Raw genomic sequence first — 24,269 nt, 5'->3', positions numbered from 1 at the left:
TGGGTATTCTAGGAGTGGAATTGCTGGACCAAATGGAATTCTTTTTTCAGCTTTTTGAGGAACTGCCAAACTAATATTTTTCCCACAGTGGCTGCACCATTTTACATTTACAGTGCATGAGGGTTCTGGTGTCTCCACATCCTTGCCAACACTTATGTTTATTTAAAAAAAAAAAAGCCATCCTAAATAGGTGTAAAGTGGTGTCATTGTGGTTTTATTTTGCATTTCCCTAATGACTAATGATTTTGGGTATCTTTTCATGAGCTTATTGGTCATTTGTTTATTTTTTCTGGAGAAATGTCTAGTCAAATATTTTGCCCATTTTTTTGGTTGAGTTTGGTTTTCTGGTTGAGATGTAGGAGTTCTTTATATTTTTTGAATATTAAATCCTTATCAAATAAGTTATTTGCATATATTTTCTCCCATTCTATGGATTGTCTTTTCACTCTCTTGATAGGATCCTTTGATGTTTTTAATTTTGATGAAGTCCAGCTTATCAATTTTTTCTTTTGTTGCCTGTGCTTTTAGTGTCATACTTAAGAAATTGTTGCCCAATTTAAGGTCATGAAGACTTGCCCTATGTTTTCTTCTTCTAAGAGTTTTATAATTTTAGCTCTTATGTTTAGGTCTTTGATCCATTTTGAGTTAACTTTGTATATGGTATGGAGGATGAGTCCAGCTTCCATTCTTTTTTTGCATGTCCAATAGAACCCTTGCTTGAAAGTGAAAATGAATTGACTGTATATTGTCATGGTTTGTTTCTGGGTTATTTTTCTTTTAAATTTTTTTTTTTTTTTTTTTTTTTGCGGTACGCGGGCCTCTCACTGTCGCGGCCTCTCCCGTTGCAGAGCACAGGCTCCGGATGCGCAGGCCCAGCGGCCATGGCCCACGGGCCCAGCCACTCCGCGGCATGTGGGATCCTCCCGGACTGGGGCACGAACCCGTGTCCCCTGCATCAGCAGGAGGACTCTCAACCACTGCGCCACCAGGGAAGCCCTCTTTTAAATTTTTATTGGAGTATAGTTGATTCACGGTGTTGTGTTAGTTTCTGCTGTACAGAAGAGTGAATCAGTTATACATATATCCACTCTTTTTAGATTCTTTAAAAATACGGAATGCTTCATGAATTTGTGTGTCATACTTGCACAGGGGCCATGCTAATCTTCTCTGTACCATTCCAGTTTTAGTATATGTGCTGCTGAAGTGAGCATTTTCTGGGCTATTTTATTCCTTTGGTCTGTATGTCTGTCCTTATGCCTGTATCACACTGTTTTGATTACTGTAGCTTTGTAGTAAGTTGTGAAATCAGGAAGTGTGTCTTCCATCTTTGTTCTTTTTCAAGACTGTTTTGGCTTTTCAGGGTCCTTGGAGATTGCATATGAATTTCAGGATGGGTTTTTCTGTTTCTGCAAAAACGCTATTGGGATTTTGATAGGGATTGCATTGAATCTCTACATTGAATCTCTACATTGCTTTGGGTAGTATTATCATCTTAACAATATGAAGTCTTGAACATGGGATGTTTTCCCATTTATTTAGATCTTCTGTTTCCTTCAGGAACGTGTAGCTTTCAGTATACGAATCTTACACCTCCTTGGTTAATTTTTAAGTATTTTGTTTTTTTTAATGGTATTGTAAATGGACTTGATTTATAAATTTCCTTTTTAGATTGTTCGTTAAAAGTGTATAGAATACAACTAAATTTTGTGTGTTGATTTTATATCCTGTAATTTATTAGTGCTAACATTTTTTTGTATATTGATTCTTCAGAGCTTTCTATGTATTGGATCATGTCATTTGTGAACAGAGGTCATTTTACCTCTTTCTTTTATTTCTGTAGCCTAATCTCTCTGGCTGGAACTTCCAGTACTGTGTTGAATAGAAGTGGCAAAAGTGAACATCCTTGTCATGTTCTTGCTCTTAGAGGGAAAGCTTTCAGTCTTTAACCATTGAGTATGATGTTATCTGTGGGTTTTTCATATATGGTCTTTAACATGTTAAGGAAATTTCTTTCTATTCCTAGTTTATTGGGTGTTTTTATCTTGAAAGAGTATTGAAATTTGTCAAATACTTCTGAATTAATTGAGATGATCATATGTGTTTTTTTCCCTTCATTCTAGTAATGTATACTATATTACATTCATTGATTTTTCGTATGTTGGACTATTCTTGCATTCTGGGAATAAATCTCACTTGGTCATGATGTATAACCGTTTTAGTATGCTGCTGAACTCAGTTTGCTAGTACTTTTGTTAAGGATTTTTGCATCTATATTCACAGGAGATGTTCTGTAGTTTTCTTTTCTTGTAGTGTCTTTGTCTGGCCTTGATATCAGGGTAATGCTGGCCCTAGAATGAGAGAGGAAATGTTCCCTTCTCTGTAATCTTTTGGAAGAGTTTAAGGGTTAGTGTTAATTCTTTAAATGTCTGGTGAAAGTTTTTGTGATAGGAAGAGAAATCAGGTATTTTTTGGAGCTGTCAACAGTGTTTCAAGGAACTAGAAAAATGTCTCGAGGACTGCAAGTTTCCATAAGCACAATCTGAAACTACCACTGTATCACACAACTCACAAAAGCCCCCAGCATCTGTTGGCCTGGACTTCTTTCTTCTAATTTATGTGCTGATTTACATGGACTCACATGTTCTACACTTTAGAATCTGTTTTGAAGGACTCAGTTGTGAAGATTGGGCATCCTCAGAAGGCAGACTTTTGACAATATATCTGGAGTCTTTAAAATACTTCATACACACTGTAATCCTTAAGTCACCCCTGAAAGCTAGGTGAGTGATCTCAAATTTAGTAATAAAGAAGGTTAAGGCAGAAAAATTTTGCCTATTCACAAAGGATTTCTGGTTTTTGTGTTTTGTTTTGACCCCTTTAGTGAGGCTGCATTTTGAACAGATTGGCTCCTCCTCTGTTTTCCCTCTTTTTTTTTTTTTTTTTTTTTTTTTTTTTTGCGGTACGCGGGCCTCTCACTGTTGTGGCCTCTCCCGTTGCGGGGCACAGGCTCCGGATGCGCAGGCTCAGTGGCCATGGCTCACGGGCCCAGGCGCTCCGCCGCATGTGGGATCCTCCCGGACCGGGGCACGAACCTGTGTCCCCTGCACCGGCAGGCGGACTCTCAACCACTGCGCCACCAGGGAAGCCCTGTTTTCCCTCTTTTATCTGCCTAAGAGGAGGGTATTAATTAGTTCACAGAGACTACAGTTTCTTCTCTTCCAAGATAAAATAATCATTCTTCTAGAATCTAATAAAAGGTTAGGTCCTTTTATTTGAATTCGTACAGCAAAGGCCAAAAATAATTCCTTATAGGTCACAGGAGGAGGTTTTGCCTCATTGTATTTTGGACTCTTTAACTGGGCATCTGTGTGTGTCAGCGATTATCACAAAACTGGTAATAGTGACTCTTCTTGAGTACAGTGACGTTCAACATTTTTGACAGCTTCTAACAATAAGAAGTAAGTTTTATAGCATGATCTATTACATAACAAACAAACACAAAAAACATACACACCTAACATGAAAGGCTCACAAGCCAATCCTTAACCTTTATTTAAAAAAATGTAGCTTATCTTCTATTTTGTTCTATTTATTTTTTTAAATACTGATTTCAGCTTGCTGAATTGATTTCATAGCCTGCTAATGGATGTGAACTTCAGTTTAAAAAATATTCCTCCATGACCCACAAATTTACCTATGCGTATAGTGTTCTGGGCTCGTACCCTTAGACATTTTGATTCTGTGCTCTGAAGTAGAGCCCAGGAGTTTATTTTTTTTATTAAGTGCCCAGATAACTGTGATGTAGCCACAGACATGTATTTGGGAACCACTGATAGATCTAATCTAATAAAAACTAGTTTATTTAAAACTAAATCTGTCCTTTAAAATCACTGAAAACCACCATTGTAACTTCTTAAAATAACTGCCCTTTTAAATTTAGAAAATAAATCAGCGTTACCTAAACTCTCTGGACTTCAATATTTATATTATCTAATAAAATGCGGGGAGCCATTTTATGCAGTGATTGACAGATAAAGGACAACTAAATTCCTCTTAATTATAGAAAAAAACAAGCTGGGCATGTAGTAGATTGTTACCCTCTGGTTTGTTCCATTCAGTAGTGATGTTGTCTTCTTTGACACAGACCAGTTTATGTCTGACTTGGAACACCAGCCATCAGGTTCAGCAGAGAAATGGCCTAACCACAGTGAGCTCTCATGTCCACCTCCTTTCTGGAGAATCTAGAGGGTGAGTGTTGATTGAAATGTGTCACTGTTTTTCTGCCCAAGTCTGATATTTGCATGCAGTGGCCAGATTTGCATGTGCTGCAGAGGAGGGGGTATACATGGGCATCTTCTTGGTAGGGGCCCACTCATTATCTCTGGAACTAAACTTTGACTGTAAGAGTGCTTTTTAAATTTAACTACACTCAGGCTCTCACACTTATAATTTTAGTCTGGGATTGAATAAAAGTCAAGTGTTGATTGGATTTATTGAACCAAAGCAGAGGGAGTCCTGTCTATATGAATTCTGTGGCTTGGATGCGGAGTAAATTTGGTTGCTGATAAGGTGTGTAAGCCTACTCATTTCTGGTCAGGTGCTCTAAGTTTTGATGTGAGGCAGTATGGAATGGAAATAAAGCAGGAAATGTTAGCCATTTGCCAGAGGCAACCTGGATCGTTTACCCTTGAGCCTGTCCTTTAGGCCCATGTTTGCATGCTGGTAGTTCATCTGGGGCTCCATTTGGAAGGAGTCAGTGCTTGTGAGGAGGGGGCTGGGCCTCAGGCCTCTGTGCCTCAGCAAGCAACCATACCACTCCCTCTCCCTCACACAGCTTCTTTCTTCAAAGACTCTCAAAGCCACTTGAGAAAGTCTGTGGTAGAAATTGTAAACATACAGATTGTAGTTCTCAAAATGCCATTTGAATTTCATTTTAATGAATTTGGATTTGGAAGGGGACTTAGAAATCATGTCTACTACCCAAATCTTTATATTTAGGATACTAAAGCTTCCTGATAAGGCACCAAAACCCTGGCTTCTCCCAGAAGCTGGGCCAGCCTACCCTGGTCTCACATCATTGGCCACTAAATATCTACATATCTATAAAACTCTCAGGAGAGTTATAGAAGGATTTAAATGAATTTCCTTGTATCATAGTTGAGAAGATCAGTTGAAAAAAGATAAAATTGCCCTAGTCACATCACGGCTGAACCAAAATTAAAGCTTATTTCTTCCAGTGTTTACCCCACTGCCCTTCTTGTGTATGAAGCAACAATTTGGTCACTAGTGATCTTGGTAAGAAATGTTTCTGTGGAGTGAAGGGACCAATGGATGACTAAGGAATGAACAGGAGGTAAGAATAGAGAAACAGCAGGCAGTGTAGATAACTCCTTTAAGATGTTAAACAATGAAAGAAAGAAATTAGATATAGAGGGCCATGTGGGGTCTAGGGTTTTTATTTGTTTGCTCACTTGCTTGTTTGAGATAGAGACTTACCCATATTTAAGCAATGATGAAAAGAATCCAGGAGGAGAGGGTTGGTGAGTAGATTGATTAAAGAGAAGAGTGCAGGAAATTTGTGGGGCAAGATCTTGAAGAGGCAAGCATGTGGGATTCGTAGCATAGGTGTGGAATGAGTCATGTGGGTTTACAGCTCTGGAGCTCAGGTTTGGGCCCTGGAGACAACAGATGTGGGAGTCAACAGTACAGTATATAGAAATGGACAAGATTACTCAGAGAAAATGTACAAAATGTAAAAAAATAAGGAAAAGGACAGTCTTCTGATAGGCCTAAAATTCAGAATTCCACATCCGTTTTTTAAAATTTATTTATTTTGGGTTGTGTTGGGTCTTTGTTGCCGTGCGCAGGCTTTCTCTAGTTGCGGTGAGCGCGAGCTACTCTTCGTTGCAGTGTGCAGGCTTCTCATTGCGGTGGCTTCTCCTGTTGCAGAGCTCGGTTCTAGGCGCGCGGGCTTCAGTAGTTGTGGCTCGCGGGCTCTAGAGCGCTGGCTCAATAGTTGTGGCTCACGGGCTTAGTTGCTCCGCGGCATGTGGGATCTTCCTGGACCAGGGCTCAAACCCATGCCCCCTGCATTGGCAGGCGGATTCTTAACCACTGCGCCTCCAGGGAAGTCCCCAGAATCTCACCTCTTAACCTAAGTTGAAAATAAGTTTTTTGTTTTTGGGTTTTTTTCCCCCCACATTTCAGTTTTTACTGATACAAAAACATACATGCTGATACTTGAATATACTTTCAAGTAACTGTGTACTGTTTACTCAGCTGGAGACTTAATGTTTGTAGAATGTTTTGAGTTACAACTTTTTCTAGAGGAAAGATCTGTATGACACTTAGTATAGTATCACATATATAAGAGGTTTCTTAGAAAGAAAGGATCCTTAATAACAGGACTGATCTCCCCCTCAGTCAGTTGTGGAAAAAAGTGTCATAATTTCCCTTTAGTAGTATTAAATCTAATGTTAAAAGTGAAGGGTATCTTCTGATCATTGTGCATGTAATTTTCAATCTGTCCTATGGTTGGAAGCTATCTAGAGTTCGGTGTAAAACTTAAAATAACTTAGGGAATTCCCTGGCGGTCCAGTGGTTAGGACTTGGTGCTTTCACTGCTGGGGCCCGGGTTCAATCCCTGGTCAGGGAACTAAGATCCTGCAAACCGCACAACGCGGCCAAAAAATAGAACAGAATAGAATGGAATGGAATGGAATAGAATAGAATAAAATAACTTAGTTAAAAACTTGTTATGATAGAGCTCAAGCTGGTTATCTTGGTTCTTGCTTAAAATGCTTGAATATTCTTTCTGTCTTACCTTTATGGTGGTGAGTTTTATTTTTGTTAATAATGTAAGCTAGGTTATTATGACATAGATCCCAAAATACAGTGGCTTAACTACACTGGAATTTTCTCTCACACCTTACGGTAATTCAGAGATCAGGATTCCTGTTTCATTTAGTTCCTCTACCTCTTTAGGTATTGTCAAAGCAGAGTCACCACGTTGACTGAGTCTTAGCCCAAAGCAAGGGGTATGAAAAGGAGGGGAAGAGGTTACTGAGCAAGTGATGAGGAAGATGCACACATCACTTTTACTCACACTTAATTAGAGAAAGCAAGTTACATGGTCATACCTTGCTACAAAAGGGAAGCCAGGAAATGTGTAGTCTGTAGCTGAGTGGCCCTGTGACTAGTTAAACTCAATTACTAGAGAAGAATGAATTAGGACATTTAGCAGTCTACCATAGGTACCTTCTAAGTTTTCAGGAACTTTTTTCTGTCTTCAGCTCGAAAAGGCAAATTAATCAGATTTTGATAAATGCAAATTAATTCTTCAGCTCATTCTATAAATAGTTGAATTCAGTATTTTATGTATTTCATTTAGATGGTATTCTTTTTTTTTTTTTTTTTTTGCGGTTCGTGGGCCTCTCACTGTTGTGGCCTCTCCCGTTGCGGAGCACAGGCTCCGGACGCACAGGCTCAGCGGCCATGGCTCACGGGCCCAGCCGCTCCACGGCATGTGGGATCTTCCCAGACCGGGGCATGAACCCGTGTCCCCTGCATCGGCAGGCGGACTTTCAACCACTGCGCCACCAGGGAAGCCCTAGATGGTATTCTTATAACTTATCTAATAACCTAAAAGTAAATCTTAGGGAAACTATGCTTATAGAGTAATAAACCATAAAGTAATACTAGTTTCTCATACATTTAAAATAATTTCTATTCCTTTACTTCCAAATTTCTCTTATTTCTTCATTTCAAGTGAAATTCAGAAAATGATTATACTTATATATGGCCTTCATTTTATAAAAAATAATATCTCCATAAAATTGTTCACCCAGAGAATGAATTATACCTTTAATCTTGGGGTGTAAGGAAAGGAAGAAAAGATGAATTTGCTAAACTTTGATGAATGTTCATTGCAGCTTTAAAATGAAATAGTATACATAAATGGAGACTGATTATACCAAAAAATACTTTACAAAAGTGATCAAGGTGCTCAGATGCTAGTTATGAAGGCCCTTTGAACTTTTGTGTGTTTGACAATGTGCATCCGCCTATTCCAAAGGCAGTGCCCTGGGTTACCCTCCACCTGGTGGTGAGATTTCATACCCTACCATGCTTGCCAGCTCTAACTCTGAATCCGTAAGCATTGGAAATAGCTCTAAATAAGAGGCCGTTACTCAAACACCTCATTCTTATGTGTACAGATAGCATTACAGTGGACTGTTAATTTGAACATCTCTTGGATTAAAAAAGAAATTTGTTTTTTCTTACAGCAGATATTGCTGATGGCTCTGACTACTTCTGTTGTGGCAAGCCAGGTGTTGGGGTAATGGGAGTCAAGGACGGTAGCTGCCACAAGTAGGCCAAATGCTGTGACCTACATAACCTGTTACCACGGGTGTTGAGGGCTGTTGACCCTTGTTCTAGGCTTTTAATTCACTTTACTCTTTATAGGGGGGAAGTGATAAAATTGTACAGTAGGGGCATAAACAACTCCTTATGTTTTTACCTTAAATTCGTGAAAAAAAAATAAAGCCAACTCACATGCTTTGTGGAGTAGGACTTAAATAAATCAATAAATTCATGCATATATACATTCAAAAGGAAGTGAAAATTGCAAGCACTAATTTTTTAAAGAAATTAGTACTGGGCTTCCCTGGTGGCGCCGTGGTTGAGAGTTTGCCTGCCGATGCAGGGGACACGGGTTCGTGCCCCGGTCCGGGGAGATGCCACATGCCGCGGAGTGGCTGGGCCCGTGAGCCATGGCCGCTGAGCCTGCGTGTCTGGAGCTTGTGCTCCGCAACGGGAGAGGCCACAGCAGTGAGAGGCCCGCGTACCGCAAAAAAAAGAAATTAGTACTGTATTTATCAAGATTGCTAATGATTTACATGTAAATTACATTATAGATTTGCTTACCAGTAATAATTTTAATTTGCTCAAGTTGACAAAGTTTGGCCAGTCACATTAGAAGGCTATCTTAGGAACCCAGAGGTGGGAGCCAGAGCCCAGAGCCCCCAGGCTAAGTGTGAAGTGAGGGGGCAAAGGAGAGCAGTGGGCTTGGATACCACACTGTGCTCAAGTTATTGCTAAAGGATGGTGAAGGGACTGCTTTGTTACAGTTCTGACTCCCTGGCCTAAAATTTGTATTCAGTAGCTATTATTTGAGCATAATTTTTGTTGTTGTTTTGCCAAGTCCCATATTACATTAAAGATTCAATTGGCACATAATTTTAATCAGCACTCAATATTTACCAAGCACTAAGGAGTCAATGGAGAACAAGATAGACAAGTTCCTTGCCCTTTTGGAACTTAAATCTACTCTCTGATTATTATATGTTAAAGTATATTTGAGTATAGTCGGCTTGAGTGCTTCTTTGTGGAAAATCTTCTTAGCTTTATCCTAGTCTTAAAATCCTGAACTGTCAGGAACCTTGCAGGTTGGTTTAACTAAGTGAGGTTACGCACACTAGGCAAAAGAACAGCAGAACTTTGGTAAGGGGGAACAGAGATAACATACCTTCGATCAGGCTTTTGCTATAAAGGTCACCACCCGACTTCTTCAGAAAATGATGTGTTTATCCTTATCATCAAAGTGTACTTGGTAAGTGAGTGGATAGTGTTTGTTATAGACCCTCATCCTCAAGAAAATGTAAGCATTGACTTCCTCATAAAGACACAGGAAAAAAATATATCACATGGTTTTCGATGATGATAAAGCACCATTTTTTTTTTTAATTATTATTTATTTATTTTATTTTTGGCTGTGTTGGGTCTTCGTTTCTGTGCGAGGGCTTTCTCTAGTTGTGGCAAGCGGGGGCCACTCTTCATCGCGGTGCGCGGGCCTCTCACTATTGCGGCCTCTCTTGTCGCAGAGCACAGGCTCCAGACGCGCAGGCTCAGTAGTTGTGGCTCACGGGCCTAGTTGCTCCGCGGCATGTGGGATCTTCCCAGACCAGGGCTCGAACCCGTGTCCCCTGCATTAGCAGGCAGATTCTCAACCACTGCGCCACCAGGGAAGCCCAAGCACCATTTTTAATCATCTTGTTTTAAAACTTGAACAATGAGACAAGATTTGAAAAAGGTGTGTTTAATGGCAGCCTGGAACATCTCTGAAGTTACCGTCTTTGGAAGGAATAAGCGACAGGAAAGATGACTTGAATGTGAGCTGGGTACTTGATTCTATATTTGGCTTTTTGCCACTGCTGCTGTGAGACCTGTTTAAAATAGACACTGCCAAAATCAAAATCAGATGCCTTGTGTTAGTCTTAATAACATTCTCTGGTCCCTTTCCAACCCCACCACCTAATGAACTTTCAGGGTACTATTCCAAATAGCTTCCAAGTAATTGTACTGGATTATGATCCATTTATTCAGTCATTAGAAATTGATGTTTCCTCGGTAGTAAAGTCCTTGTCCTTCAGGAGTTCACAGGCTATTCAAGAGACAGGTAATACTGATGCCTACTGATAATCTAATGCGATGAGTAGTGTTAGAGGCCATGCACAGAGATCATGGGCCATCCCTGTGCTCTTTCTTAGCAGGAGACTATCCCATAGACCCACACATAGAATCTACACTGAAAACACTGCTCCCTTTTTATGACAGAGGTGCCAAAGGCTGCCTTGTCTATTTATGTCCCTTTATTTACTATATAAGAGGTTTTAAAAAAGTCTCCATTATACTTATGAGGAAACTGAAGAGAAAATGTATTGTTATGCAGAGTATCCCCATAAGTTTTCATTTACATAGAAACTATCTCAGTGAGTTATTTCTAGCAGTCAGGAGTCAGTTTAGATTAATTCTATCCTTCTTTGCAAACCATCATGAATGGTCAATAAATCCTAGCCTGGAAAATTTACTTGAAAAGCATCCTCTATCTGACAAAGACCTTCATAAGTCTGTACCAATGACCTTCAAAAATTGATCTCAATTAGTGATTATTAGAGCTAGCCAACACTGCTTAATCTTCATCCTTTTGTAGTTAGATTCCTTTAGCTTCTACTCCTACTTCTTTGCCTCACTTTAAAAAAAAATTTTTTTTTTTTTTTTTTTTTTTCGGTACGAGGGCCTCTCACTGCTGCGGCCTCTCCCGTTGCGGAGCACAGGCTCCGGACGCGCAGGCCCAGCGGCCATGGCTCACGGGCCCAGCCGCTCCGCGGCACGCAGGATCCTCCCGGACCGGGGCACGAACCCGCGCCCCCTGTATCGGCAGGCGGACTCCCAATCACTGCGCCACCAGGGAAGCCCTAAAAAAAATTTTTTTTAACATCTTTATTGGAATATAATTGCTTTACTAGTCCCACTTCCTTTTTTTTTTTTTTTTTTTTTGCGGTACGCGGGCCTCTCACTGTTGTGGCCTCTCCTGTTGCGGAGCACAGGCGCCAGACGTGCAGGCTCAGCGGCCATGGCTCACGGGCCTAGCCGCTCCGTGGCATGTGGGATCTTCCTGGACTGGGGCACAAACCCTTGTCCCCTGCCTCGGCACACGGACTCTCAACCACTGCGCCACCAGGGAAGCCCAAGCCAAATTTTTATCCTTCACTTCTTTGCCCTTCTGAGTACTGCCACTTGAAAATTTGTCTGATGACAAATCACGGACTTCTACAGTTAAAGAGACCTTATTAGTTTAACACCATCATTGTATAGCTAAGGAAATGGGAGTCTTAGATATATGAAGTAATTTGTCCAAGGACACACATGGAATTAGTGGCAGAGCCTGTATTCAAGCTAAACCTAATTTCCAGGCCATTCCTTTGCTTACATATTTGCTCTCCCAGGTCCTATTTTCTCATCAGATCACAGGCTACTCCCACTTTTTCTTCAGCCTTTTGCTCCTCAGTGGAACTATGAAACTGCTCCCATACTTCCAGGTCTCTAGTAAGAAGGTACATACATCTCTTCTTGCTCTGACCATTGAGTGTAGTCCCTTACCCATAGGATTTTTCCATTTGGATGTTCTAATTTCCAAATCCAATTCCAGACCTAACCTACCACCTTCCTCCTCTATATTCCTCCTCAGCTTATTTCTAGTAGTGACAGCACTATTCTTCCTAGACTTAAAACGTTGGTGGTAGTGGCGAATCAATCCTTTCCTCTTTCCCTCTTCTTATCATCACCACACTCACTGTGAGCACCACATTTGTCCAGGTCCTTTGCATTATCTTTGTCTAAATGATTTCCATGCTCTTCTACTCTTTTGGCCTTCAAGAAGTTGAACAGGTGTTTTGAAACTGATTCTACCATTTACTAAGAAAATTGTGTGAACTGGCAAAGCCTCTGTTAACTGATATGTAAAGTGGGGTAATAGTGATCTTAAAATAATGTGAAGATTTAACTGAAATAAGATATAAATTTCGATTGTAAAGTTAACCCATGGATACCCAATAAATATTTGTGGAGCGAATGTTAGTTCCATTCTCCTTATAGCCATGATGAGTATATGAGTTTGAAGAATTTTTTCTTAACTACCTAAACAATAAAAAGATTGGATGGGGGGCTTCCCTGGTGGCGCAGTGGTTGAGATTCTGCCTGCCAGTTCAGGGGACACGGGTTCGAGCCCTGGTCCAGGAAGATCCCACATGCCGCGGAGCAACTGGGCCCGTGAGCCACAGCTACTGAGCCTGCGCGTCTGGAGCCTGTGCTCCGCGACAAGAGAGGCCGCGACAGTGAGAGGCCCGCACACCGCGATGAAGAGTAACCCCCGCTCGCCGCAACTAGAGAAAGCCCTCGCACAGAAGTGAAGACCCAACACAGCCCAAAAAATTAACTAATTAATTAATTTAAAAAAAAGATTAGATGTTAATATTTGAAGATTTTTTTAAAGGGGTTTGAAGCTATTTCTTTTCTTTTTTTAAAATTTATTTATTTTTGGCTGCGCTGGGTCTTCGTTGCTGCACAGGCTTTATCTAGTTGTGGCGAGTGGGGGCTACTCTTCGTTGCGGTGGACAGGCTTCTCACTGTGGTGGCTTCTCTTGTTGCGGAGCATAGGCTCTAGGCACGTGGGCTTCAGTAGTTGTGGCACACAGGCTCAGTAGTTGTGGCACGTGGGCTCTAGAGTGTAGGCTCAGTAGTTGTGGGACACAGGCTTAGTTGCTCCACGGCGTGTGGGATCTTCCCGGACCAGGGCCCGAACCTGTGTCCCCTGCATTGGCAGGCAGATTCTTAACCACTGTGCCACCAGGGAAGTCCTCTTTTCCTTTTTTTAATCTTTTCTTTTTTTCTTTTTTTTGGCTGCGTTGGGTCTCTGTTGCTGCACGTGTGCTTTCTCTCTAGTTACGGCAAGTGGGGGCTACTCTTCGTTGCAGTGCATGGGCTTCTCATTGTGGTGGCTTCTTTTGTTGTGGAGCACGGGCTTTAGGCACGCGGGCTTCAGTAGTTGTGGCACGTAGGCTCAGTAGTTGTGGCTCGCGGGCTCTAGAGTGCAGGCTCAGTCGTTGTGGCACACAGGCTTAGTTGCTCCGCGGCATGTGGGATCTTCCCGGACCAGGGCTTGAACCTGTGTCCCCTGCATTGGCAGGCGGATTCTTAACAACTGCACCACCAGAGAAGTCCTTGAAGATTTCTTAAACAATCATTAGTGTCTCCTTTGCTCTATGATCACTTCAAATGCTAATTATAGAGATTTTTTTTTGTCTTGGTCTATTTTTGTTTATAACAGCTGTATTGAGATATAATTCATTACTATAAAATTCATCCTTGAAAATACACAGTTCATTGGTTTTTTAGTATATTCATAGAGTTGTGCAATCATCATCAGTATCTAATTTTTACACATTTTCATTACTCCAGAAAGAAACCCCATACCCCTGAGCAGTCACTCCCCATTCCTTCCTTCCCATTACTCCTGGCAACCATCTATTTATTTTCTGTCAGTTCTGGCCATTTTATATAAATGGAATCAAACAATATATGATGTTTTGTGTTTGGCTTCTTTCACTTAGCATGTTTTCAAGGTTCATCCATGTTGTAGCATGTATTAGAACTTCATTCTTTTTTTAAGTCTGAATAATATTTCATTTTGTGGAATAGACCACATTTTGCTTATTCATTCATTAATGGTAGACGTTTGGGTTATTTCCACTTTGGAGCTATTATGAATAATGCTGGTATGAACATTTGAGTACAAGTTTTTATATGGATGTATGTGTTCAGTTCTCTTGAGTATATGCCTAGGAGTGGAATTAGAATAGAATCTTTAGTTGATAAAGCAAAGAATTTTCATTTCAAAGCAAAGAGTTCTCATGGTGAGAGAACTAAAGTTTCTTATTTGGGGTGTTCCCGTCTATGTTGGCTCCTTAAGATTAAAACTCTTTGCACTGGACCTCACAGAAGACTGTGGTGCTTCCTGAGGTGCTTGGCACATCATAGAAACCAACAAAATCAAGAGCCTGTTCTGAAAGGATCAGAAATAATACAAATGCCCCCACATGATAAAGGATGTTTGCATTAGCATAGGGTAACAAAATAACCCCCAAATCTCAGTGGTTTACTCTCATCAAAGCACTTATTTTCATTTACTTTATATACAGGTGCAGTGCAGGAATCAGAAAGGGAAAACCCTCCTAAAAGGATGAAATTAAGGAAAAGTTAGATTAAGGTGAACACATTTCAAAAGTATCCTATCCTCTGCTAGAGCAAGAGCCTTTAGAGTGAGGGTAAGAACGTTTACCATTTCCTTCAGCCATTCCCCTTCCCAAACAAAATTGAACTGAAAGGTGGGGGGGGGGGGTCTGGAACAACTTTTGGAGTGATGTTGCCATCCAGTTCAAGAGCAGACTTCAAGCACTGCCTTTATCTTTATAGAAAGCAATGGAAAGGGAAAAAATGTCTTTGAAATAGTGCTTGGCATTGAGCATCATATGGTCAGTCACACAGAGGTCACTAATCACTCTTCCCTTTCTTGTTTTTCAGTGAACGAGGTAATTGGGAGAGACATGTCCCAGATTTCTGTTTCCCAAGGAACAGGGGCGAGCAGGCAGGCTCCCCTCCCAGGTCCTGATTCCCTGGATTTAGGAAGATCCGACGGGCTCTAACAGCGTTCACTGCAGCCTTGTGTCCACCATCATGTACTTCTCAGCATGTTTCTCTCTTTGGACCTTGGGCTTCCAACTCTGCAACCTTCAGGATGGAGCCAGGAGTTGGGATCACCATATGTGGGGAAAGCAGCATTCCTCCAACTCAGGCCTTGTGTAGATTTTGTAAAAGAACAGGAGCAGCACAGGCTGTCTGATCTTTGGGGAAATGAGCTTTGCTTTTTATATTTAAATAGGATACTTTTATATGATGGGTGCTTTGAGTGTGAATGCAGCAGGCTCTCCATTTCAGAGGTGCTGCTTTTGCAGGTGATCTGGTTGCTTAGCTAGGATTGGTGATTTGTACTGCTTTATTGTCATTTGAAGGACTCTTTAGCTTTGATATTTTTAAAGTAGAAACTTTTGATAAAACCTTCCAGAGGCAAACATTAAAAAAAAATTATTCCCCCAAGCCCACACCTATGCCTCGGAAACTCAGCATGTGTCCTGAAGCCTTTCATAGATTCATAGGAAGTAAAGCCAAATGTAGCTCATACCTCTTTATAAAAGTAAACTGTTAGATAAAATGACACCATTCCAATCATTGAAGTGTTGGAATATACAATGACATTCCAGAGCATAGCATTTTTGTAACTTTCTAGGTAATCTTCCTGCAATCTCTCCATGCTGTCTCCATGTTGAAATTGCTTTTTTTCCTCAGGGCCTTGGGTAAGATAACTACATGTAAGGGAACTTTGAAAGGTGGGGTTTCTTAGCTTGGTAGCTTTAATTTCCTGCCATCCTACATACAGGTAGACTGTGGAGTACTCTTCCCTTTTGTGTCCTCTGGTCCCAGACCTTTTCCAAGTGGAAGCATCTGCATTTGGCTGCCACAATCTTGTGATGATTTGTTTAGGCAAATTTGCTGCTTCTAGCTTCTCTAGAGGCCAGGCTGTGTCAGAAGCTAAGTACAAATGAGCTATGCTTCAAGACAGGAACAGAGAACATTCAGGATTCCAGATGGGACGCATTTAAGATTTACACTGGCATGGAAGGCTTTTCCCTCATTCTGTTTACAGCCTAAAATGATTCTGGCCTACCCTCCCATCTGCATGGCCTAAAAAACAGCCTTTTTCTAAAAGGCTTTGAGGCAATTCCAAAACTGAGATAGCATTCTAAACCTGACCCTCCACACCAAAGATGTCCTGGTGGTGCTGCTGGTAAGGCTGGTGCCCAAGGCGGGGCCAGCAAGAAACTCCAGCCTGCTGTCTACCAAAGGAGGTGCCCGACTTGGGTGCTCTTTTCAAACCTTGCCCTTACCCCTCCCCTTAATGGGATTAGTTTCCTGTTCCAAGGCTTGGGCCTATTTCAACACCCCTGAAGTTTGCAGTATGTTTTCAAATGAAATGTACTTTTATTCAGGAAGCAAATTTTCTGAGTGCCTACATGTGAGACAGTGTGCTGGGCTGGTCAAAGGCTTGATGCTATTATTGCAGGGGATTGTGGGTCCTAGATGCCAGGACTGTCTACTGAGGCCAAGTGAGGCCTGGGTGGAGGGAGCCAGCTCATTGCCTACCACCTCTAGTCAACCAGTTAGGAGCTATTGAACCAGGATGAGGAAGTAAGGTCCTTTTTTTTTTTTTTTTTTTTCCCTTTAATCCATGATGTTTTAGATTTCTCCCTAAAATTAGTTAGAAAAAAATGCTTGTACTTCAGCAAATCACTCTAGTCCTTCTTGGAGCCTGGTGTTGTCACATTTTCTTTGAAAGTGAGTTTTGTGTCACAGTGTGGATAGTGAGATTTGCTTCAGGGCCTGTGGTTGGAAGCCCAGAGTTTCCTTTGGAGGGTTTGCGGTGGCTGGCCGCCTTTAGATGAAGTTCCAGAGAGTTGGCCAGACTTGCCTCCACCCTCTTGTCCCTGGTGTAGCTGCCTCACATGGGGTTCTTGCAAGAGCTTCCCTTGCAAGACCCTTTGGGGGTTGCTCTGCTGCCCTCAAGAATAAAAGCCTCTATGATACAGAGTTGCTATGCACCAAATTTTGATGCCTTTTAAATACCTTGATGCCTGTAGCACTAGAAATGCTCTTTCCTATTTAAAATAAAAATTAAATTTTAAAATAGAGCTTTGTATACTATGTAAGCAGTTTTGTATCAGCTTTGTAAAAGCTTTGGTGTAAAAGACAGTATTTTTTGGTTTTGTAGATAAATACCTTAATTTTTGTGCAACATAGTGGTGTTACAGCACACATCCATTGGACTATGCAAATTGATTTCTAGTAACAGCACTGAGCAACTGGGCATGTGCTAGGACCCACCCCTTCCCCCTCCAACCCATGCTATATCTTGGGTTGAGGAATGGGATGAGCAGCCTTCTGCTTACTGGAGATGCACAGAGAAACGTGGCTGAAAACAGCTAGGAACAGATGTTTTTGGGTTCAAGTGTGGTGCTGCTGCCCGGGGTGCAACCCACCCCTGCCCAGGGTTAGCCACTATCACCAGAGCTCTGCTGAGTCTGGCTGTAAAGCCCTGTTTTTGATAATCAGAACAGATGGTCATCTGTAAGGTTCAGATGGGTTCAAGTTGAAACCTTGTATTTTATAAAATGGATGATGTTCAATTAAGGAACTGATTCTCAGTTATGTTTACAGCACTTGACATTGTGTTTTCTTGTACATTTTGTATTTTAAAACCTTTTATAGGAGTACAGTGCTCCTTACACAAATACAAAGGGAAGAAGAGCCAGCAATTCAGGCTCCTCAGTTACAGTGCTGAAATAATAAACGGTGACAGGTCAACAGTCTCCTTGAAATCTGCCTGAGTGTTCCTCTGCATAGGGCTGGTGTGGAGCCCCTCACTCTGTGCCAAAGTGAAGGGCACTTTGGCTTTTAAAAAGTCCACTTGGTTGGGAACCTTTGTTTATTTTACGGAGGAGAGGGTAGAGTTCCAAATTCCTTCCGAAGCTTCAGTTCAGCACCCTCTAATGGGTGCAAAGGACATTCCAAGGTGTCTGCTGAGTTCAGGACAACTGACCTGCCCAAGGTGTGCATGAAAAGTAGGCAGAAGTCCCTTTAAAAGTCAAGCCTGAGTTTTTGTGTGAGGGCCTCCTGCCCCCTATTGTCCTCTGAGGATATTGCAATGCAGTCCATCAAAACAGCCTGTGATTTTTGCCATCTGTTATTCTTTGTGTCAAGCTAGAGGGGGGCTAGCATCCTTAGGTGGGACCACCCCTGGTGCAATGTGACCATGGAGGTCAGTATCCTGGGGACTGGGGCCAGCGCTCTCTGCCCCCCACCAGAAGGGACAGGGGAAGGTAGAACATTGGGATCTTTACTCAGAAGCCCCCTGGAGTCATACGCTGAAGGCACCAGGGTTTACATTTTTTAAAAAGAAAGCAAGCCTGCTATGGACATCAGCCCTATGGAATCTGTAGGCATGGACCATAGCCAAAACAGAACAAAGGCTCTCTGCTACTTAAGAGGCCCAGATCAGACCACTGGGAGCAGGGTGGTGACATTCCACCCCCAGCCCTGCATTCAGGGTCCAGCCATCATCTTTGGGATGAACACGCAGAGTAATAAGTAGGGGGGATGGAGCTGGGGCTTGAGCTCCTCTGGGGGCTTTCTGAGAATTTTGACAAGCCAGAAAGAAGCTACCAACCAGGTTGAGGGCGCTGGTTCTCTGGATGCAGGAGAGTCCTGTTAGCTGAGGACATCAGCCAGCTCTTACCTCCTGGCTCCCTCACCTACAAACACACCCATTCTTTGGGGGCCTGTAGCACAGTGCGAGGTGGGTCACCAACAGGCATCAGACTGGTGTAGTCATCAGGGGCTAGCTGCAGAAGTGACAGATTATTTAGGCAGGGAGCTCCAGGCTCAGCCAGGTTCCCAAGCCCTCCAGCCACACCTCACCTGGTAGGCCTGGAAGATGCTGAGCAGATCCTTCATACCAGCTGTGTATGGGACACCCTGCATACGGACCAGGGCTCCTGGCTGGGACAACACTGAGGTGGGAGCAGAGGCCAGGGCAGCAGGGGGCGTGGTGAGGTAGCCCACAGTGGTGGGGGAGACTGGGGGGCTAGGGTAGGAAAGGCAGGGATTTAGTAGTGCAGTGCCACCTGTGGCCTAGACCAAGACCTACCTGCCTCTTCCCTTGCCTCTGCCTTGTGTTTGGTTCATTTCCTCCTCCCTAATACCCCTGTCTCTACAGAGTCATCTCTGTTCTAGTTTGTAGATGGCATCAGGCAGCCCACATCTGTCACTCCCTTGTCGTCTCAGAGTAAAGTCGAAGTTCCAGCAGACCTTGAGTTATTTGGCCCAGGAAGGGGATCATGATCCTCCCCCAAACCAGGACAAGGGGGCAAGACTGTGAAGTAATCTTAGCAGCAGGGTACCTGGGGTAGTAAGCTGTGTAGTTCATGTAGAGTTGAGTGGCTGGCCCTGGGTAGTAGGCAACCGGGGTGGGGGCAGCGGGCACCCTGGCGGCTGGGAGCAGTGCTGAAGAGGGATACAGAGCTGCTGTCTCAGTGGGAATGAGTGTTGGGGTGGCCTGGAAGGTGGCGTAGGTGGGCGGTGAGAGGCCTAGAGGCAGAAGTAGAGAGCGTATCTGCAGGGAGCCCAGCACTGCCCTGGGTGGGGCAGCCAGAAGGGAGTCCCCACCGTAGAAAGTGAGGGTTATAACATCCTGGCCCCCACATGCCTCCTTCTTCCCCAGCCCCCTGGGACACTCACAGGGCAGCTTGCAGGGTGGAGGGGACATGCCACTGCGGCCCAAGGTGCCCCCCATCAGGACATGGCTCATCTCCTCTGTGGAGCAGGGGACCACCTCCACATAGCGTTCCTTCATTGCTTTCTTATGGCAACGCTGAGCAGCAGCTAGGGCCCGCTCTGCTGATGTCATCTGGATGAAGGCATCACCCGACGGCCGGCCCTGTGCACACCATCTTGTAAGCAGTCTGTCGTGTACAAAAATGCCTTCCAATCACACACCCCTCTGTAACTAAGTGTGTTCCCCCACTGGACGCAGCTTTACCTGCTGGTTGAGTACCATGTGCACACCATGGGGCCGAATGTCAGCCGCTGCCTCCCCCAGAAAGCTTAGGATGTCTTCGATGGTGGCTGTGTAGGGCAGGCCTCGAAGGCGTACACAGTCTCTCCCGGTCCCAGCTGCCAGTGGGAAGGGGATAGGCAGCAGTGGAGCAGTCAGTGTGGGAAGGAGTGGGCTGGAGGCATAGCGGTTCAGGACCTAGTAAGGAAGGAAGCAGCAGGCTGGTTATGCCAAGTAGGGCAGGGCCAAGGAGGGCATGGAAGGGACACCCTGGAGAAGCACACGGGGGTAGGGGGAGCCCTGGGTGGCTCACCTGCTGCACCTCGGCTGCAGTGCTCCGGAAGAGTTCAATGTATCGCTTACCCAGCGTGCCCTTATGCCTGCGTAATGCAGCCTGTGCCAGCTCCTCACAGGCGAAGAGGGCAAAGGCATCACCAGTGGGCCGGCCGTCAGGGTGGCGCACAAAGAGCAGCCCATCGGCACCCCCAGTCACTGGGCACTCTGGCCCCAGGAAGCCTAGCACATCTGCTGGCCCAGCCGAGAAGGGAAGTCCCCGCAGCCGCAGGATCACTTGGTCTTCCCGTGACAGGAAACGAGCCACCTCTAGTGAAGTGCCTTGGTGGGGGGCGTGGGAGTCACCTACTGACTTCATTTGTGCCCTTCCAAATACCCACCCACACCTAGCACACATGGGAGCAGAAAGGCAAGGGGCGTCGGGGAAGCAGGACATGGATCAAGAACCAGGGGGATCTAGATGCTGTTGGGAGCACACTCACCCCCTGCGATCTTTACAAACTCCTCTCCTGTTGCTTTATATACCTGTGGGAACAGCCCATGAGTTTCATGCTTGCCTGGCCTCAGCTCTGCCCTGCTCCGCTCCCAAGCCCAGGGCCCCACCTCAATATAGCGGACACCCATGTGGTGCTTGTGTCTCTGCAGTGCTAGGTCCCGCTGCTCGCTGTCCACAAAACGGATGAGGGCCTCACCATTTCTGCGGCCCTGGGCATTGAGGCACAGTGCTACACCACCCCTGTGGAGCCAGTACTGCGTTAGTGCCTCCTGGGTAGGCCTGCCCTCCTGGGTCCACCCGTGCTGCTGTACCCACCTGGCAATATTGAGCCCTGTGAAGAACCTAGCCACGTCCTGGTCTGATGACTGCCAGGGCAGCCCACGAGCCCGAACCACAGTCTCGCTGTCCACCACGTCGGCCTTGCTGCTGTGGGGCGGGGCTCAGTCAGAGCTGTCCAGCTGGTGTCACCCCCAACCCTGCCCCCTCACTCACCAAGGCCCTGTCTCATATTTCTGCTTTACCACTTCGGGCTTCGAAAACAGTTGACCTGAGAGGAGATGGCATGGGGGTCAGCAGGGTCTGGTGGAGGGGGGTCTCCCCACCAAGCGCTGCAAAAAGAGGACAGTTGAGGGGGATGAGGAGGTAACAAAGGGGCTTTCACCTGTGGTCTCTCAGAGGTGAAAAATGGGGAGGGGAACTTGGAGGAAGTAATAGGCAGGCAGTCACCCAGCCCTGAGAACAGGTGAAAGGTGGTGAGAGGAACCTTACCGCTGGGTCCATCAAGCAGGTGGAGGATGACAGCTACCATTGTCTTCACTTCCCACACCCCAAAATCGTCCTCTGTGGCATCCGTCTCCAGCCCCAAGTCTATGAGCAGAGAACTCACAGTGAGGAAATCCCAGCATGAGAGGGCAACTAGCATGTCCCACCGAGGTTCAAGTCCCCTACACAGACACATGCAGAATCCTGGCAAACACATTTGTTTTGGCCCAGCTCATGGATCCTCTTAAAGATCCCCAGCCCAGACATATGTAGACATATGCCCACATTCCAAATGTGCACAGGCACAGAGACATGCAGTCAGGGACTCAGCAGGTAATGTAAACTTGCATGTGTTCATTCAACCCACCAGCATGCACATACTCAGAGACATTCAGCCTACAGCCGCCCCTCCACCGTAATCCTGCTAGGTCACAGATACCCTGTGCCATGGTGGCCACAGTGAGGTCCCTGGCAGGGTGGGTGCTCGGGTGCTGCACGTGGAACTCTCTGCGGAGGTCGTAGAAGGAGAAGAAGGTGTCGGGGAGCGCCAGGTTCTGGGGGCACATGGGAATGGGGATGAATGGGGGAAACTGAGCTGCCCTGCCCACCCCCGTGACAAGAGGGGTCCTAGGAACCCTACCCCCTGTTGTGCCCTCAGTGGTGGCATACCTTCCTGGAGGCCTCAGGGTGCAGGACCTGTCGCAGCAGCTGCTGCCCATCAGTGCAGAGCGTGTAGGGGCCCCCGCCCAGCAAAGCCACATCCCCGCTCACCAGCTGTGAGAACTAGGAATAGGGAGCGGAGAGAGACAGAGGGACTCACAGCTAGGCGGGCAGGGGGAGGGAGGGCGCAGGCTTGCAAAGCTGGTTCAGCCAGATGTTCAGCCCTACCCTGCCTGGGGAGGAGGTGGCTATGCCTGTTGGGCCTGGCTCTGTGTCCTCCTTCTCCCCCAGTCCACTGTCACCTTCTCCAGGCCAAATGGGAGCAGTCACATATCACCCAAGCCCCCATCACACACACTCCAGGAGTCTGGAATGGGGCCAGAGCAAACACCTGGTGGAGTAGGACAAGCCAGGTGGGAAAGGGCGGGGCAAAGCAGGTTAAACCTGTCCCTGACCAGGCACCACCCTCAGGTGGGGGAGGCCCAGTCCTGCCTGAGGCCCGGCCTGCTCATGGTCAATGGCAGCCCCGCCCCTAGGTCTGACCAACTGAGGGGCAGAGAAACTCCAAGGACAGAACTGACAGAGCTCCACACCTGGACGCCAGGGGCAGCATGAGCTTTGACCCAGATCTTATCGACCGGCTGGCACTGAGTTGTTTGCTCATAGAGGGGGCGGAAAGCTGCCTTGCCCCTCCCCCATCCTCTACCCCTGCTGGAGAACTGGTACAAGCACAAACCACAGGCCCAAGAACCTCTTCTAACCCCAGCTTTACAATCTGTGCCTGTTTCCTCATCAGGAACCACCAGAGTTGTTGGACGATGAAAGAACTTGTGCTAGTAAAGCACTTTCACTCATTCCACTCAAGAGTCAGGCACAGGGTGAGCCCAGTAATGAAGATAAGAAAAACAGCAAAGGGAACCGACTCCCACTTCAGCCAGGGCCGGGAGGCACCCCAGGCCTTTGCACTCAGGAGGCAGGTAGCCTCCAGGCGGGGTCCGGACAGCGCCCACGCCTGGCCAGCCGGCCGAGACAGGCCTGGACGAGCAGCTTACACCTGGCGGCGCCTGCCTCCTGGGCAGAAACCGCCCTACGCCCCTGCTCCAGCGTCTTCCTGGCGGATGGGTGGGCCGAGGACGCAGGCAGCAGGGACCGTGACCTATGGCCAAGTCTGGGCCCCTCGGCCCTTTCAGCTTCCGGCTGCTGTTCTGAGAGACCTGGCCGGGCAGGTCCCCAGAGGCGTCTCAGTCTAGCTCTCCCGCAGGCCGGGGACTCTGGGAGGGGTCTCGCAGCCTCCATCTCCACCCCCTCAGTAGGAGTGGACCACTGGAAAGTCTGAAAAGACGCCCCCCTAGGAATGGCCGGCACACGCGGACACACGCACACACGGGAGTCCCTGAAAGTTTCAAACAACAGGAACCCGTCCTACCGCCCCGGCCAGTTGGTTGTGGTGCGCCAGGCCTCGCCTCCTGCCGCCTCTACCGCCGAGAAATGTCCCTGCAGCCCGGCCGGGCCTCCATTCACCCCGGCCCCAGCGCTCACCTGCTGCAGCACCTTGTCCAGCGGCTCGGCCCGCGCCAGGCTGTCGGCGCTCAGGCCGCTCGCCTCGCGGCACTGCGGGCTCAGCGCGGCCGCCTCGGCGCGTACCAGCGATTTATGCAATGTCCCCACCTGCGAGCGGCGGGGAAAACCGATCAGCCGCTGCGCCCCTCGGATCCTGAAGCTCCCTGGAGATCCCACCGCCCTCTTTCCACCCTACCTGGCGGCTCCGCGGCTCCACCACTTGCCAGACTAGGAGGATTAAGTCGGTCTCGTCGGAGCCCAGGTCCTGCCCCAGCGCACCCGCCGTGGCCCCGAACAGTACGACCAGGGGTCCAGGCCCGGGACGGGGGTCGGCAGCGGAGTCTGCGGCGGGGTTCGGGCCTGAGGGCGGTGGCTGGGGTGGCGGCGGAGTCATGGCCGCAGAGGGAGAGTGTGCTCGACCAGACAGACACA

The 24,269-nt window shown here is 46.0% G+C and overlaps 2 protein-coding genes and 1 non-coding gene across 11 annotated transcripts in view; 1 reads left to right on the top strand and 2 right to left on the bottom strand.

The window, feature by feature from the left end:
- NFATC3 (nuclear factor of activated T cells 3) overlaps positions 1–17,822 on the top strand; it is a 134,830-nt gene extending 117,008 nt beyond the window's left edge. For 2 of the 6 annotated variants that reach the window (XM_033434206.2, XM_004273188.4), the window contains one exon: positions 14,923–17,822. In XM_033434206.2, the coding sequence (XP_033290097.1) occupies positions 14,923–15,044 (122 nt within the window). In that variant the 3' untranslated portion in view covers positions 15,045–17,822. Of the gene's footprint in view, positions 1–4,144; positions 4,249–14,540; positions 14,667–14,922 lie in introns of those variants that run through there. The other 4 variants (XR_007474513.1, XM_033434202.2, XR_004485032.2 and 1 more) reach the window with 4 other exon arrangements.
- On the bottom strand, positions 1,105–1,211 carry LOC117202644 (U6 spliceosomal RNA). The gene has a single exon (XR_004485123.1). It is a non-coding gene; the product is annotated as a U6 spliceosomal RNA (small nuclear RNA).
- ESRP2 (epithelial splicing regulatory protein 2) lies at positions 17,680–24,240 on the bottom strand. 4 transcript variants are annotated; one of them, XM_004273190.3, is made up of 15 exons: positions 24,034–24,240; positions 23,817–23,945; positions 22,287–22,400; positions 22,057–22,171; positions 21,624–21,722; positions 21,348–21,402; positions 21,171–21,281; positions 20,963–21,095; positions 20,842–20,884; positions 20,379–20,680; positions 20,051–20,263; positions 19,750–19,948; positions 19,413–19,599; positions 18,931–19,096; positions 17,680–18,854 (listed from the first exon to the last, which is right to left on the bottom strand). In XM_004273190.3, exons 1-15 carry the CDS (start codon positions 24,229–24,231, stop codon positions 18,765–18,767), a joined length of 2,154 nt encoding a protein of 717 aa, XP_004273238.1. In that variant the 5' UTR covers positions 24,232–24,240; the 3' UTR covers positions 17,680–18,764. The 4 variants fall into 4 exon arrangements, with proteins under 4 accessions (XP_004273238.1, XP_033290099.1, XP_033290098.1 ...); XM_033434208.2 differs by having other exon boundaries at positions 19,413–19,515; XM_033434207.2 differs by having other exon boundaries at positions 21,171–21,278.
- Positions 24,241–24,269: the final 29 nt, after the last annotated feature.

The sequence above is a fragment of the Orcinus orca genome, chromosome 20, assembly GCF_937001465.1.
Source record: "Orcinus orca chromosome 20, mOrcOrc1.1, whole genome shotgun sequence".
Taxonomy (NCBI): domain Eukaryota; kingdom Metazoa; phylum Chordata; class Mammalia; order Artiodactyla; family Delphinidae; genus Orcinus; species Orcinus orca.
Note: the sequence above shows the minus strand (reverse complement) of the source record. Positions and strands in the feature narration are given on the sequence as shown.

Bases quoted from the DNA above. Each gene is read 5' to 3' on its own strand.
- ESRP2 (XM_004273190.3), bottom strand. From the start codon at position 24,231: ATGACTCCGCCGCCACCCCAGCCACCGCCCTCAGGCCCGAACCCCGCC. The intron at 20,681-20,841 runs GTGAGTGTGCTC...CCCCCCACCAAG, and splicing joins GTTTGTAAAGATCGCAGGGG to GCACTTCACTAGAGGTGGCT. The intron at 19,600-19,749 runs GTGAGTGTCCCA...TTCTGCCTCTAG, and splicing joins TCCACCCTGCAAGCTGCCCT to GCCTCTCACCGCCCACCTAC.